The 17,734-nt window shown below is 40.3% G+C and overlaps 1 protein-coding gene across 2 annotated transcripts in view; it reads right to left on the bottom strand.

Moving 5' to 3' along the window:
- Positions 1–17,734, bottom strand: part of MRTFA (myocardin related transcription factor A) — a 95,519-nt gene that overhangs the window by 26,770 nt on the left and 51,015 nt on the right. For both annotated transcript variants that reach the window (XM_065046729.1, XM_065046722.1), the window contains one exon: positions 514–579. In XM_065046729.1, coding sequence (XP_064902801.1) covers positions 514–520 — 7 coding nt within the window. In that variant the 5' untranslated portion in view covers positions 521–579. The remainder of the gene's footprint in view (positions 1–513; positions 580–17,734) is intronic.

Raw genomic sequence — 17,734 nt, 5'->3', positions numbered from 1 at the left:
TCTAGCTATGTTTTCTAGCTACAAACATAAAACGTGGCCCCTTGTTGATTAACATCTTGTAGGTACTGCCTGTTTTCACTCGGTTTGTGGAATATGGACATACAAAGTTACAACTGCCTCACAGATCTGGGGAGCTGACAAACAAGAACAGAAACTGCAGAGGCAGGAAGCCTGTTCAAAGAGTGATTATCAACATGCGTGAAGTATATAAGGCACTTCTAATATAGCACATTCTCCAGAAGACTCTTCTCCACAGTGATAAAACATAAACATTGCTTTGGAGTACAGTTACGCTTGGAGCCACCACTCTCTCCTTCAATATCAGAGGTGGCTCCACACCTAGAGCACCAGCACTTCAGGAGAACCAAGTTGGGTGGGACGGGGTGGAGTTCTAACATACAACGTTTTTCATCCAGCAACAGAGAAACTGATCTCTCAAATCATATGTGAAACCATTCTCCACTCAAAATCATGCATGAAGACAGCAAGGCAAAGAGTTTAAGTGATACTTACGCGGCATGATCCCTTGGCTCACCAACTCCTCCCGTGTGCGTCGCTGCTGGAGCTTCAACTGCAGCACTGCACGACAACAGAGAGAGGGAAGAGAAGGAAACCCATCAGTGCGAGAAACTGAAGAGACATTTTCAAACGCATCTCGTCGTCTTCTTCGGGTGCCAAGGCTCTATCAAGCAGCAGAATGGAAGGACCTCCCTCCCACCCGCTCCCCTGCACCCTGCAATTGCAGAAGTGGCCTTCGGCAGTCAGGTTTCCGTATTCTGCTGCGGGTAACGGGGAGAGGAAGTTGCGCAGGGTCTTGGCAGGGTGATAAAAATCCGCAAAGCCAGGCCTGTTTCTCAATTCTTTCTAGAGCACCAACTTCTTTCCAAACCCTTAATATTAAAAAACAAACAAAGAGAAACACCTGCTGACAATCCTCCAATAAACACAGAGTGACACCCCAGCTGCTAATGACTCCTGAAAACTCTAATTACTATGTGCAGATTAAATTGATATGACAAAATTACTGGCCATTACTCTAAATTACAAGGCTGATTTCATTCCTTAACAGAGAAATTCACCTTCAGAAAATCTCATCAAAGCGAAATATCATGGATATTTCTAGAAGCGTCCCTGTTTCACAGCAAAAGGAATCCCTTATCACTACAATTTTTTCCTATTTATTTTAGAGTATCAGAACATATGCTTTACCTGTATGAAATGCAATTAATCTTTCCCACCCCCCACCCCCCCCCAATGAAAAACTCTGGAAGAGTCATAATTTCAACATTTAGATTATAACAGCAGTTTCTTACAAACAGTCAAAGACAGCTTCCATACAAAAGGGACTTTGCAAAATCAAAGGAAAAAAAATCACGTGCATGTTCACACACATATGCGCACAAACGCAGGCATGCGTGCACACATATACTTCAGTTTAGGACAACCTGAGTGAACATCAATAGATACTGAATCCTGTCCACAATCAAGCCCAAACTCAACAAGTACCCAAGCATACTCAACATAAAATATTATCGACTGAATGGCATGGCATCTTCCCTGTTTTCATTTCAATTTTTCTGTCAAGCTGATGTCTGTTGTATAGTCCACATAAAAGAAGTCCAAGCAAAGGTAGTGGAACCACCAGACAGCAAAACTACTCTACAGTCCAACTATACAATCTCATTATAACTCTTATGCTTCCTTTCTCAAGGACTTTTCTTGACCAACACATTCATTTCGTACATTATATCTAAATTCATACTGTTCACTCCTTAAAGTAGGGAACAAAAAATTTAAGGATATACCACTTCATGTACTTACACACATCATTATATTTTGCCTGTTTCTTTCAACCTCCTATTTTCAATTTGCATTTAACTAAGATACACTCCCCATGAAGGGCTCTGGTCTTCATAAATAGTTAACAAGAGACCCATCTCTTCCTTGGTTGTTTGCACAGCGGCTAATCACCCTCACTTAAATGCAAACTGAAATTTTCCCTTGGATTTGCCTAGCTTCCACTTCCATTAGCTCCTGATGGACCTTTCTTTGAAAGGTTTGAGACAGTGAGAATATATTTCCTACCTGTGGAGGTACTTCTGTGTGCACAGTGTGCAACCAAGTTTACTTCTCTTCTGTTTCTTAAGCCAAACTAGGATTTCTTAATATATGCACCCTGGGCAGGAAACTATTTCCTTTAGTACAGGGAAGGGAGGGAGGGTGTACAGAGCACCATGCTAATTCTGTGTGGGATCAGCCAAGAGCCAGAATCAGGAGGAGAGAATGCAGAGGGGAAGGAATGGGCCCTTTGTTTGGCTGTGAAACTGCAAACAGAAGTGGTAGTCCCAGCCTCTTCCTCCCACCAGCATGCAATCATGCTCTGACTTCTGTGACAGCGAGAGGGCTAACGCAGTCTCACGGCTGGCCTGTTCACAGAGCTCTTCGTTTGCTGGATTCATTCTGAGGTGATCAAAACCCAAATCAGGTGATGACACATGTACATGAGCACTTGAGCTAACAGCTTGCTGCAACAGTCAAAGCTCTCACTCCCCACATCATCTCTCATGTTCCTCTGACTGGTGGCTGGACTCACTGACATGGGAGACTGCAGATCAGCCAAAACAGGGAATAGTTTTCTGTCTTATTGGTGAGTTGAAGACAACGGCTGTATAGCCAGGTACTTGCTGACACTAACATAAGGCAGCAGTGAGACTCCATTCCTCCAGTAGCAGCATGTCACTAAGCGATTTCAGCCCCATTAGGTAACGGCACATCAAATCTCTCGCTGTGCGGCATTACTTGCACTAGTGAGCCATTTCAGGGACTCATTTCCATACCCTAAATTAGTACATCTCACTACATGTATAGAGACAAGGCACTGACCTATAGCATCAGGTCTACCCCTCCAGCTTGAAGTGCAGATCATCTCATTATTACTTGTGTCTTCCCACTTAGACATCCAGCAATGCATGTAAGCCCTTTCTGCCACTTAGCTATTCACTTGCTAGAACCATCTACTTCCCCTCCCATTTTCAACTACACCTACTATTTACCTCTCACCTCCCAGAGTCAGGGATTTTCAGTGAAAAACTCCCCCCAGAAGGTGTGCCTGGCATTTTTTGCTCCTTGGTGCATAACTCTGTCCTCATCTGTATTTATGCACATTTTACCCAACTGTCTAAGTTTGCCTAAATGATCTAAACCATTTTTTAATGTCGTCATTTATGCCTCCACTATTATGTGTTCTGTCCACAGTTACTATCTTGCATTTGTTTCCAGACCGCACCTGGCTGATCCTAACTAGAAATGCTTTTCTGCTCTCTTTGATTACACTCCGTTCTTAATCCACTCAAGCAGTACTTCATGAAATTCAAATATACTTTTTAAAAAACAAAATATACCACATTACCAAGTTAAAAACATGATAAAAGTCTATTACACCCAGACAAAATCCCTAGCAACCAAATTTCACGTATCCAAACAATAAAATCACATTTGATCAGACCTGTTTTCACACATTGAAAAGCTGAACAGCATGATTATACTGCTATTCTTATACCACATAAAGTCTTTATCAAATTTTCCGTAGCTTTTTCCTGGAACTGATACCAGATTAGCCACTCTTCACTCACCCTTTTTCAGTAGTGGTGCAAAATGTTGCTGGTGTTTTGCTCTTCTGAAGTCTCCCTGCCGTTCCCAGACTTATTAGAAATCAGTCTCAGCCAGGCAGCTAGAGACTTCATCAAATTACTTTAAATTCCCTTCTTGACTTCAGCTTCCCTTATGAATTTTCTAAATCTACCTTATTTCTATATCAGTTACCACTACTACCCTTTCTTTCTATCCATTATATGTACCCTTTATTTTTAAATACTATGCCCCTTCACAACAAGAAACTAGCAACTGTCAAGAGGGCTAAACTGGAGAATAGGAAAAAGTAATTTTCAGTATACTTCTAGTAGGCACTAAGTAATTCTTGCAATTCATGAATGTATATACATGCATATTAAGCATGAGTTATAATCATCACATAATGCACTTTTTTTTCCAATACAGTTTCTTTTTTGCAGCAGGGAGGAGGGCAAAAAGAATTACTTCAGTTCACTCCTGAATTCATTGTGGCTTAAATAAGTACTTGGAGTTCCCAACACCATTTTGTATATTTAGGAGATCACCTGTTTACGTGTGCAAGTGTGTGAATCCTATATATAGATTAACAGATGTCCCAAGAGCCAATCCAAGGCTATTGTACATGGAGCTCAGCCAAAGGTCTAGAATGACCAGAGAAATTCAAAGTTACTCAAAGACAGACTGGAGTGTCTTTCAGTCACAAACCAACAATCTTCTATTTCCTTTATTCCTGTACTTAACCTTTAAATTAGGGATAAATCAGGGCATATAAAGGAGAATATATATCTGCTGGCTAGAAAATAAGTTCCATACTGGTACCTTTCTGCCCATCTCTTTCAGTCAACTTGCATCATAGTCTATGCAACATTTTGTGGATTTTGAATGTTTGTCTGATTTTCTCCACTCAGAATTAGGCATAAGTTATTCATTTCACAAGTATGAAAAATTCTGAAACAAAGTTTTTATATGTCTAATGAGCTGTTCCAAGAATTAACAGAGCATTCCAGAGAAATCTGGGAGCTTGTATAGAGGACTGCTGCCAACAGTTTAAGAGGAGTAGAGTGGAATTGAGGAGGGGGCTGTACTAAGAGACAAATAACATTGCAATCAAGCTACTATCAACAGAGTTACACTGCTAGTGAAATACAGCCAGTCATGGTTATTTTTTATTCGTCTTCGAGCTGCCTTAACTGGGAACCCACAGGCATATTCCAAGACCAGAGCTTACTCCTGCCTACTCATGGCTGGTGGCAGCTTGGAGCAGTATATGCTTAATATACAGAGGCTGCATCCATATGGACACTTTCAGGACACTTACAACTCTAGTCATAGTACAGGGATGCATTAGCTGGAAGTAGTAGCAAGAACAAATATTTATGATGAGCTAAGTTGTTTTTTGCAACTCATCATCTAAATCTGCAACAGCATGCCCTTACACATACATACCCCAAAGCCCTTCTATTTCTACACCACACTTTGGGTTTAATAGTGTGACTAGAACTACTACAGAAACTAGACTGCAGTCTCAGCATCTCAAGAGAGAAAAAAATTAATCTAATCTTAGAGACTGTGTGACATACTAGGACAGGTTTACAACAACAAATTAAAAAATATTCGGCATTTCCTGTGTTTTGAGAACTAGCAAAGAGAAGCACACAGCTCGGAACAGCAGCTTGTGGTGAGGCCTTGTGCATGTTACATTGAATACCGACTTACTGCCAAAGGGAGTCTGTGTTCACATTTCTACAAAACCTTTTCTTCTAAGTAATTCCAAGTGATACTCAAGGTCGCCCAACCAAGGTAACGATTAAGCACAACCATATGGTGCATTACAAGAGAGAGCAGGAGCAATAGTCCAGAACAGGAAGGGAGGAAGACTGCTATAGCCAAACGAAACCCTTCAGAGGGGCTGAAGGAAGCAGAGCTCCTTGAATTTGGCCTAGGATGCCAGTGCAAGAAGAGAGAGTACAAGACATAAATTGCATATTAACTAGATAGGCTGTATGCTCACAGACATGATTTGTCAATTTTGTAAATTCAGTGAAAGCAGTGTGCCTGATAGAAAAATTCATCCTTGCAACCTAATCAATAAGCCATGTGATTAGAAAGATAAACTACCAAAACCTAAGTGAAATTAGCCTAACTCCATTATCTAAGCTGAGGGAAGTGCAAGGGTAAGTAGAAGCAGTAAAAAGCAAACTCTGCACTTTAATGCTCACAGGGGTTCTTGGTCATTTATTTGTATGCTGTTCAGCACCTCTGCACACACCATTTGAAAGCCCTGTGCTACAGCATCCACTTAACTCGCAAGAAAGCATTAATACAGCATGAACTGGGATGGAAACCTGCCAGTTAGTTCATAAATGCCTCTACCATTTGGTAGTGACAAAGATTTTTTTAGGAGAATTTTTACTGGCGTAGCACTAAGTAGGTCTGACTGGGTTTACTTTGTGAGGGTCAAAGACCACAGCCTGAGGCAATGTTGCACTAGGCCACCATTTGCAGCCCACAAATATATTTTTCAATTTTTGAGTACAATCTGTTTAACACCATTCAACTAAACCAATAGCCTACATGCAACCAACTTAATTATAATATGCAACCATAAAATAAGACTTGGACATGGGATGCTTGCTGAACAAAAATCAGCACAGCTGTTTGTGCAGCACTGGGGCCTCTAACTTAAATATCACTGTGCCATTAATTACTGCTTTGAAGGGTGAAGCCACCTTTCCACTTACCACTCGGCCAGCAGCAGCCATTCTAAATATACTGAGATGATTTTTTTTTCCTAGTTTCTGATTAAATAGTCACATTTGACCACCAGCCTGTGCCAAATTCAGCTTTGGAATATGCAGCACATCAGTTGTTGCTTCTAGTGGAGGTTAATAGCCTACATTTATGACTGAATTCAGTCCCTTGGAGATGTGTTAAGAAAACCTGTCCCTCACACCGAAAATTGTCTCTGAGCATTTTTCAGCTGTGCCTGCTTACAAAACAAACGTTGAGTTGCATTAGCCCTTTCATGCTTCGATGGGAAGCCAGATTAGATGCTGGTTCATCCACCAGCAGTAGCAGCATCTGCTAAACTCCAGTTGCAAAATGCTTCTATACAGAAGCGGCAAAGGGTGGTTACTACTACCAAAATTTTTGTAGCATCCACAAGAAGCTATAAGAAAAAATCAGCTATAATACTTCGTGATCAATGAGTGAGTATACAATGGTCAAAATTAATTCTGAAAATAGCTCGAATTGCTGAGGTGGATGACACCTTTTTTTTCCCATAGCTGAGTTGTTCTCGTGCTGTCAACAACACCCCCTACATCACACAGAATGTGCTAGAAGGGGGGTTACCAACAAAGAAAGGCCAACTTTTCGGGCCTTTTTTAAAGGCAATTTTCTGAGCCTAACAGCATTTTAATCCACTAACTGCTGATGGGGAATACACGCTGGCTTTGCATTTAAGCAGACTGTGCAGTTAACAGAGAAGCATTTAAGTGAAGCAGACTGTAAATGACACCCAAACTGCAGGGATTATATGACATTTTGCTATCCTGGGAAGGTGATGCCAAAAATTTGTGTCCCTCTGTGGGGTGAAGGAGAAGCAGCAGATATACCACTGATCCTCAGAATGTGCAGGAATCCACTGCTGTTGGGAACAGCAGGCATATGTTTCTATTCATCTCAATGCATTTTAAAGAATAGCTTGGAGCAAGCCTAGGCAAAGGGACAGTTAAGCAGAAGTTTCTTTCTTTACTATTTCACACCATCTCACATTCTGTTACCCCTTTTCTCTACTGCAGTGACAACAGCTGCTATTAAAATGCAGGCAGTTCCCTCATCTCTTCCTTAGCAACCACAGTACTGATAAAATAGAGTTTGGGAGGGTAAATAATAGAAAGAGAATTTGCTTTGGTCTCTTAAACTCTTACAAGAACTTTTCACACTAGAGGCAAAAGCCACTTATTTATATTCATGCTGTGGTCTTGTCTTTGTGAGAAGCAGGGTTGGGATCATGCTCCCTACACCCAAAGAGGAGGCCTGTGAAGGAGATCCAGAACAGTAAACAAAACCAGGGCCAGGAGTGGGTCCCTACTGCAGGCCACATGAATGATGAAAGTGGATTTCTTAGCAGCTCTGCAGAAATCAGGATGTTCTGCTGCAATACTTTTAGGTGGGCAGGTGTCTCAAATCAGTTTGGGAAACACTGATAAACTCTTACCCAGCTGTGCTTGTCCACCAGAGATGATTGTAGGCACAAAGCCAAACAGGGTTAATCAAGAAATCCATACAACTGCATCAAAGGCAGACCTAGTATAGAGGACTTGAAACTTTTTGATGATCACTTTTTCTTTCTTATCCTCTTAGTAAGCTTTTGAGAGCATTACAAATTTGCACAAGTGAGCACAGGAGTACAATTCTGCCTGATGTAGACCTAAAACCTCTCTCAAGAGATTCTTAAAAAACAGAGCAGAACCTTCACCTCCAAAGCATCAACTTTCAAAATAGTACAGTAGATGTGCTAGTAATAATCCAAGGATGTAATATGGGTCATATAACACTAGGGTTTTTTTTCCATCCAGCACTTCTAAAAGCCTTCAGACTCTCAAATGCCCAGAAGCTTTTCAAAGCAACTGAAAACTACAGAGAAAGGAGTGACTGGTCATTTTAAGAACTCAAAAAGAGGAGGAAGAGAGAAAATGAACTGATACCCTCAGGACAAGAAGGGCTTGCTTCCTGATAAGATCACACTCTTCAAAGCTTCTACAGCTCAAAATGTTCTTGGGTCACATAAAACCATTGACATGACATGCAGCTTACACATGCCTGCTGACACATTAGATGCACTGTCTATATGACCATGTTCCAAAGACTAGTTTGGGCAACTAGAAACAAAAATCAGGTACAGGCCAAAAGTCCCTTTTTATTGGGAGGATGCTGTTGTAAATATGAAATAGGAGTAATTTTTTTAAATGTTTTCAAAGGATGATGAAATACTTGCATGTATTATCTTTTAATGAGTCAATGTTATGAGGCATTAAATAGCTCTCTTAGTGGAGACAGACAAATACAAATTCTTTGATATGGTTAATTTAACAGAATCAAAGATCCCAACCTACAGAAGAAACTGGTCCCCAAAGAATTTGGAATCAGAAGCAAATGCACAATCAAAAGCAAAAGAATTTATTTTCATTCTACATGTTACCACAAAAGTAGCTGGCTCACACTGCGAGCACACAACAAGCTACATCAGCAGGTCATTTTTGAGGCTTTGCATCATATTTGATACAATGTGAAAACCGAAGCAGTGTTAATTAAAAACTGTATTTAGAAGATAAAGCCACTGTTTACAGCAATTTTAGTTTTGTTAGGACATAGCATTACAAAACAAACAAAAGCAGCAGCATGGTCCAGGTATCACAACATAACGTGATCTAACCTCCAGACGAGACAAAATAGTTACTCCTATCAGTGGTTCTCAAAGGCTCAGGTCAGTATTGCCATTCAGGGGAGGAAAATGTGCAGATGCAAAAGGAAGAGCCAGTTCATAGTCCTAGAAGTTTACAATCTGAGTTCTCAATATTGCACACAAATGAATGTGTTTATTTTGTGGGTGCTACTCATGTATACAACTCTAAATATATGCAAACTTTATTATTACTGCAAAAGTTATGCTGAATTTTGCAGGGTTCTTTTAGTGTTTATTTAAAATAAAGACTAGCAGTGACTGTGCATTCTACTGCATTTGCATTTACATTCTTCATGATTCAACTCCTATTTGCATTAAATATGTAAAATTTAGGGGGTTTTCATTTAAATCATTGCTACTTTTAATGCAATGCCAACTTTTTCTCCTTTAATACTAAAAATTTAAAATCAGATAAATGCATTACTATTAGTAGATGAGTCTTTTTATTGAACGCATAGAAGCCCACTCTTATCATAAAATCTTGGTATACTTAATAGTCCATTTCAGCACTCACTGAAACTATTAAAATTGAATAGGACTTTAAGAAAATAACCTGAAATACATGTAACCTGGTATATTTAGTAAGATATGCAACATGTTAAAATGTGCAACAAGCTCGTCAACAGGAAAAGTTGGTTTGCTTTCTGTGCAGGGTACAGATTCTTATAAAATCATTTCTTCCCAGTAATACTGGTTAGGTGAAAACTACGCATGTGAGTAACTAGGCACATATCCATATCTACAGAATATGGCTACCATGCATGATTCAACAAGATGACCCTGTAACAAAATACCTAGGTGGAAAGGTCTACCTAAAATTGACACACCAGTATCGTAAGATTAAATATCTGTAATCAGTGCTTGTTGATGCCATCTACACATCCATTGTTGCTATCTATAGCTGGAAGAGAAGCCTTGAGGGGGGGAAAAACAGAGAGAATTTCCCAACTCCCCGTGTAAGCTTGAGTCACAGCCTATACTAATTTATGTTTCCATGAAACAATGAACAAGGAGGAACTAACGTTGCCCTTAACCACCTTGCAAAGAAGACCCTAGAAATAAACACTCCAAGATAATTTAATATGACGTGGCAGATAGGGACAAATGAAGGAAAAAGAGATATATCCTGACAATCAAATCTACAGCTGTCTTTTAATGTGACAGTACAAAAGACAAGCTACAGAAGGGAAAAACAAGTCTGAATCCTTTTAGGGTTTTTTGTTTATTTGTTTTAGGTTTTGTTTTTTATTGGAAAGGTACAGCTATCTCTGTCTATAAGAAGAAAGAGCTTCAACATTTCTACACACCCATAAAGCACATGATTGATTACACATGTTTATAATACTAAAATTGATGAGGAAATCCTTCCATGCCTCTTTCAACAATAAGAGACATCGTCTAATACTTTTCCTTCATAGCTCACCTCCCATACTGCAATTTCTGCTACAGCACAGTGCTCCAGTGTACTAACAGCCTCTCATATCAAGGCCAGAAACTTTCTCAAACATTTCTCAGACTGTGGTGTTGGCCCAGTGATTCAGCCTTCCTTCTGCCACAGGGCACCCTCTACAGATAGAAGTTAAAATGCTCCCTTCACAGGAAACATCTAATGGTCAAGATACCATGGAACTACGGCAACAGCTGGGACACCATGACATATGAGCTGTGTTTTGGGGTTTTCCACTTAAATGTGGAATAATTCTGTATTTCCAAGACTATTTCAGATTCTTAACCACCTAAATCTGTTTGTTTTACTGAAACCAAATGCAAATGAGAGCAAATGTGTTTTTTCCACAAGTGGTAGAAAAAAGGACTTAGAAGTATGCAAATTTAAATACAAAACCAGCAGTTCCTTAGAAGAAGTAATTAACCAGTTATATAGGGAACTCGGAAAGCTGGCCCTTATAATTTTAAATTAGCTAGCTTCAGCACCTCCCAGCTTCAGTTGGTTGATTGTGCTGACAGTTACTTCATGAGACGTGGAACAAAAGTGGTTTTGCCCAACATGCATATTGTATGCAAAATAAAGACCCTATTTGGCTAGCATTCCTGCCACCAGCTTTTGTCCAAGCCTCAGTATCCTCTCTTAGCAAGAACTTCAAGTGGATGCTACAGGAATTACCACGGGAACAAACTTTTTAGCAGGGCCTGTTGTGACAGAACAAGGGGCAATGGTTTTAAACTAAAAGACAATAGATTCAGGGTAGCTATAAGGAACCAATTCTTTATGATGAGGGTGGTGAAACACTGGCTCAAGTTGCCCAGAAAGGTGGTAGATGCCTCATCCTTGGAAACATTCAAGGCAAGACTGGACGGGGCTCTGAGCAACCTGATCTAGTTGAAGATGTCCCTGCTCATTGCAGGGTGGTCGGACTAGATGACCTCTCAAGGTCCCTTCCAACCCAAACTGTTCTATGATTCTTTATATTTCTTTAATTCATGGTAGTGAGAAGCACCTTTGCACTTTTCTCAAAGACTGCAAAGAACATATGCCACAATCATGGCATCTGAGGTTCAAATAAAAATCCCAGCCTTTGTAGTGCAACAGACTGATGCCTTCTTTACAGTTTAAGTATGAATTTTACTTGTAAAACAGTTATAAGATTCAGCTACAGCTATCATATCCTTCTGTCTCACAGCGGGTCAGTACGGAAGCCAATCCCTAGAATTTGCATTACACATAAAAAAGCACCTGAAATTCCCTTAAACCCTTTCAACTGTGATCAGATAGCACCTATGTACTACTTTTTACTTCCTTTCTTTAAAAACTCTAGACTACAGATCTCCAGCACCAACTTTCTTGGGGGTTTTGCATGGGGGAAGATCCAAGGCATTAAAAATTAATCCAGCTCTATGGCTTAGTATGGTTTTTAAGTGCTGTCATAGCTATAAATATCTAAATAATATAATTCTGTGTAACAGGTCAATCAGCAAACTAAAAAAACCCGTCAGTCCAGAATGGCCTGCATGACCACTGACTTCAGACTGGTGGGCAAATTCTGCAGATGCTTAAAATGTTACTGCTGGCTCAGTCCTATTGAAGGTCACTAGAGAAGACTGCCAACAGCAGCAGGTCCTCCCACACTCATTGCACACAGCGGAAGATTCTCTCCAACTGCTAATAGAAGTGGGCTTTCACTAATGTACCGGACAAAAGCAAGGGAAGGGCAGACACGTTTCCTTTCTGTTGCTCCCTCCAGCTAAGAGGCAGGGGAGATACCTATGCGGTGACAGCATTTGCAACTGCTGTAGTTGGACTCACAGTCACGTGTCAGTCTTCAAGACACAATCCTCGTTCTAAACTGCCTGTAGTCAATGTGACTGCTATTATTAGCAGGAGTAAAACAGATTCTCAGCGAGGCACAAAGGTGCTACTAGTTTAGCATCTAATTCTAAAACGTTGTCTTCCACTTGTGAAAAGCGAAAATTTCACATCAGAGCACAGAAAAAGGAGTGAGCTGCAAGCAGGCTTAGGAGGACTTCTATACATAATACAGAAAGAAGCATGAAACTTTAGGAAAGTGAAAGTGAAAAGAAGAGTATCAAAAAGAGCATTCATCAAAATAAGAAAGAAAACCCACAACTGTATGCAGGGACAGGTTGCATGCTGCTTGTAACACTGTCCAAATTACGCAAAGGGAGCTTGCACATCTTGGCTTCCAGCACTGCTGGGATATTTGCAAAGATGAGTAACCAAAGAACATAGCTACCATCACATTCCATTTCTACAAAAAAACACAGCTATAGCCTCCATGCGTTTAATACTAGAGAAACAAGTAGCAACACAAAGCTGGGGAAACTCCTTGCAGAGAGTTGAAAGTAGATCTCTTCCTTCTGTCACCCAGAGGGCATCACTCAGATCCCTCCCCAACAATGCAGCTGGGCAACACAATGTGTGTGCCCTGACAAGTGTTCCAGTGAGGAAGGTTACCAAAAATGTGACACCTGGTAGGGTGCAGCAGAGACGTTACAGGAAATACCCTCAGAATGGTGACGGGCCATCAGACTCCATTCTGTGCTTCCTTCAGCTCCACGAGCTGCCATCGGGGATGAAGACCACAGGGTGAGGTCTTTATAAGCATGGCTGCAACAGATGGGCCCTGACCCTACCAGCGCGCTTCTATTGAAAACTTTCAAATAGCTATTTTTTTTACAAAATATTTTCTTTACTTCTGAAAGTTTGTATTAAAAGGATATTGTCCAGAAAGCCTGGATTTCACCAGTTTTCACTGTCAATTATGGAAAGAATCCATGTCTCAAATCAATATATCCTCTTATTTATTGACCTTCTTTCACATTTCTTGTTAGTTTCCTCAGGCTTAATCTTATTTTAGGTGGCAGAACTGCAGACTGGAAAGTTCAAATCTTTGTTTTCTTGGAAGCGTGCTTATTATATTAAATACACAATAAACTCTGACAGTAGGTCGCCTGCACAGTTCTTTTACTCATCTCACTGAACACTGGGAAAAATCCTGAAGACACCGATGAGCAAAAAATATTTTATAGTTCTTATTAGCAATCACCATATTGCAATGTACTTCAGCTACCATAGGTCTGCTCTTAGTTTGGAGAGACATCGGGTTAGTAAAGTTTATATACTGCCAAGGAAAAACATTGTATCTACTTCCACTGGCCCAGGTAAGAGAAAGTAAATAATGAGTTCTGCTCCACATTAATGCCATTCAGTAGATCATGCATCCAGTTACAGGCCTCCTGCAAGAAAAAGGAACGCTATTTGCCCCATAGGCTCACTGCATGTTCTTGTTTGATAAACCCCAGCTATGTCAGGGGCCATATCCCATTTTCTGCCATAGGCTGCAGAGGTTCTTGCCAAGAAATGTGCTGCTTTAACATTTTGGATTGAAATTTATTGATGCAGCAGGTGACAAGATCAGTAATTCAATGCTCAGAAAAGACTAGAGAGATGGGAGTTGGGGCACGAAAGGAAAGATCTAAGCAGGCACTTATTTTTGGTATAGATATTCGTTAAGATGTTGATCAATGACTTGCAGGTGTGACAGAATGCTGAAAAATCTGAGGTGACTAGTGACAGACCTTAGAGATTACTGAAGTACTAAGATAAGATTTACACAGGCAGCCTGACGTGGATCCAACGACACGAGCAGAAACCACAACTGTCACTGACCCTTATCTTCTTCGGGCACGAGAGTCACGGTGACATCTGGCTGGCAAGGACTCTGAACAAGCGTGTTAAATGCACAAGTTGTTTCTGGATGCAAAACAGGTGATGTGAACTTAAGTACTGGAGTTCTGTTTTCAAAAAAGCATCTGCTTTTCAACAGCTCCTGGCAAGACTAAGCATCAGCCCTTTGCTGTTTAAAAGTATAAATACAGCTATTTTCTTAATAAAATAAACAACAGATAATTATCAAATAATGAGTAATTCCACAGCCGCACAAGTTTTTTCAAGCTTTATTGACATGTTTCCCAGTTTGTAGGATTACCAATGCCCCAGCACCACTGCTGTTGAACATGAAGCTCAGTTTAACTGTGAAGAAAATTCAGTTGAGAGGGCAGGAAAGTACTTACTGCAAATTTTACTCAATATCATTACTAGTTCAAAGCATTGTCTGCATAAATACTACTGACAGCTGCATTCACCGCGCCACACCCAGTTTCTATTTTTCTTGTTTTCTGCATGTGTTGATGAGTCCATACATCTCCTTGCTCTTGCAGGTCTGAGACTACAACTCTTTCCTCTTAGTATTACTTTGTGCTAAAGAAAGTAGTATAGTAGCTGGGTTTTGACAAATTAAGTAGATCACAGTGTGATAAACAAGCTAGTCTCTGTTCCTCTCCTCCTCCTCCCATTCCCAGCATGAAAATAGCCAGGGCTAAAGCAACAGCTGGGGATCATTACACTGACAGGAATAGTTCAGTAAACTCCAAGAGGGGAAAAACATGTCATATCCAAAAAAACCAAAAACTCATTAGGGCAACAGGACTGAAAAAAAAATGTGAATTCAGCTCCAGGGACAATGCTATGACTGTCCCTTCCACTGATAACAACTGACTTATAAAAACCCTGGTAATTCAGTGTTAACCCTTTCCTAAGCTGCCCACTCATGTTACAGAGTTAACAAATACCCTGAAACAACTCAAAATCTTCCCGGTCAAATGAAGCACACTGTGAATTAAGCAAAAATAAATGTAAATTGACCTCTTACCACCAACTCTGAGCCACCTCGCATTGATATATCATTATACCTCCATTGCGGCTCTTAACTTTTAAGCATAATCACAGCCACCATGCTACACATTTGCCAAGAGTGGTTGCAGCACAAGGTTTTGGGGAGTCAAACTACGTATGTTTGGTGCACCTCTGGATTTGCCATAAGAAACGCCAGCAGGTCAGCTCCCAATAGTTCAACACATTTTCTAAGGTTTTCTGTCTCAGAGCATAAATATATTTGCATAAATATATTTGCATAAATAATTCTGAATTGTGGGATGTATCTGAATAATTCAAAGATGTGCCTGCTACATTTTGTGACTGGTTTCTGACCTTCCTTACCCATGTATTTGCATGAAGCATCACTTTCACATCTACCACAGCATCTTCAGGTCCACTTTGAACTAAGAGGACACAGATCAGTCTTTACAGGAAATTGACACCCTGCATTCCTGTGAGATGCCTCAGAGGCAGGGGCTGTCCCCCTGCTGGGGATCTCTTGGTATTGAGAGCTTCCCCTTCCACATGCGCAGGTTCTTCTGCTCTCTACCAGGTGAGGTACAGCCACCTGCCAGCACTGCCTTGATGTGCCCAGAAGCATTATGACAATAAGGTCTAGATCACTTGTGAAGGAAGCCATATGTTAACAAGCACTTGCATGACTCCTGATCTCTTCAAAGTACTGAACAGATATTAATAGTTTAATCAAAGGCTAAGCTAACTCAAATTACCTCACATTTGCTGTGGACCAAGAATGTGCACACAGTTACTGCAGATCAGATGGCATGCAGGAACTTGTTCGTGTGTCTGGGCCCTGAGACACAAATCTTGGAAAAAGACAGGTGAGTTTCACTGTCAGCCCCCAAGTCACATTGAACATTTTTGAAGAGAAGACTTGCCAAAAGAAGTGTTTAGTTTTAAGAGCAATGAATGAAAGGCAATGCACAGAGGTAGAAAAGTTGGAATTTACTTTTGGAAGTACTTAATTCTAAGCTAGACTGACATGAATGCTAATGAATTTTTAGTAGCTTTCTGAAATTTTCTAACACTTGTGATTCATATCTTTCATGAGTGGCTACCAAACTGTTGTGTTAACTAGTCTAGGAACCGCAAACCGGGCTGTGGTATTAGAAAACTAAATCATTCCAAGGCATTCTTGAATAGAAAAGATGTTTATGGATTCCTGAATTCTAGGAATTTTACAAATAATTGCCACAATACACACTTTGAAAAATACAAGCATATATTTTTTGACTTCCCCACATCAAATCCATTTCTGTGTGGAAAGAATCAGAAGTTCCCAAACTTCAATGTCAAGTCCCAATTAAAATTTTAAACAAACAAACAAACAAAAACACACAAAAAAACAGATTTAGGAGACCATCTGTTTTCCGGAGGCAAGGAAACTAGATGAAGTCTATTCCAGATAGCCACTTCTCATGAGATTCATTAAGAGAGCACAGGTACAAGCATTGTCAGTGTAACAGATACCCCTTATTTGCCTGGCTTCATAAAGAGGAGAAAGCAGACTTGCACCCGTTCACCTCTGTGTAGCAAAGAGTGAGGATGAGACGTGCATGAATTTTCTGTCCTAGGTGATAACAGAACTATGCTGTCCCATTTTTAGGGAGACCAAAACTAAGGTAAAACAGTCATCATAGTTTAAGCTCAATAATTCTGTCCTTCCAGAGCTTCCATAAGGGTTTACGCGTTGAGTGCATCTGCTTTTCTACTGCCTGTAAGATTTAGCTCTGCAAAACCCAGTGAATGCTACAGCATAAATACAACAGGCATCCTGAAACTGCAGGAGACTTGAATGGAGCAGCAGCAAAGCTAAAGGGTTGTTCTTTTCTGACAGGAAAGAATCTGGCAGCATCTATTTTTCTTCCCTACCCTTCCTGTTAAGTAGCTGGTAGAAAGTAGCTTTCCTCACCACATATGATACTAGAGTATCATGAATTAGACCTTGGGTAGGCTGATTATACTGCTGCACTTTGCAGACTCAACACAGCTTTTTCAATAACCAGGATGATACAAGAATTCAATGACCTTAATTTGCTTTAACTTGAGACAGCGACAAACATTTTTATGCTGATTAAAGTACTACAGAAGTGCATTTGCTTCGTTCTACATGTTATCCCACCATAGAGCCTGTGATATTTAGTGACTGGATGAAAGATGTATCCTGGCACATCCAAATGCAGAGTGCTCACCTCCATGAAAATCAATGCCTTCCAAATACAAGACAGCTGCAAGTTCTGGCTTTTTTTTTTGGTTTGGTTTGTTTTTTTCCTCTGAAGACTGATGTACTGCAGTTCTCTGCCTCCACAGCAGACAAAGTAATCTGGGAATACTGCCTATACTAACGTATTTATGACTACTAAACTTGAATTTGAGGACTGTGACTTCAGTTTTCTTATCCTTTTCCAATGAAAACAAGC

The sequence above is a fragment of the Columba livia genome, chromosome 1 (assembly GCF_036013475.1).
Source record: "Columba livia isolate bColLiv1 breed racing homer chromosome 1, bColLiv1.pat.W.v2, whole genome shotgun sequence".
Taxonomy (NCBI): Eukaryota; Metazoa; Chordata; class Aves; order Columbiformes; family Columbidae; genus Columba; species Columba livia.
Note: the sequence above shows the minus strand (reverse complement) of the source record. Positions and strands in the feature narration are given on the sequence as shown.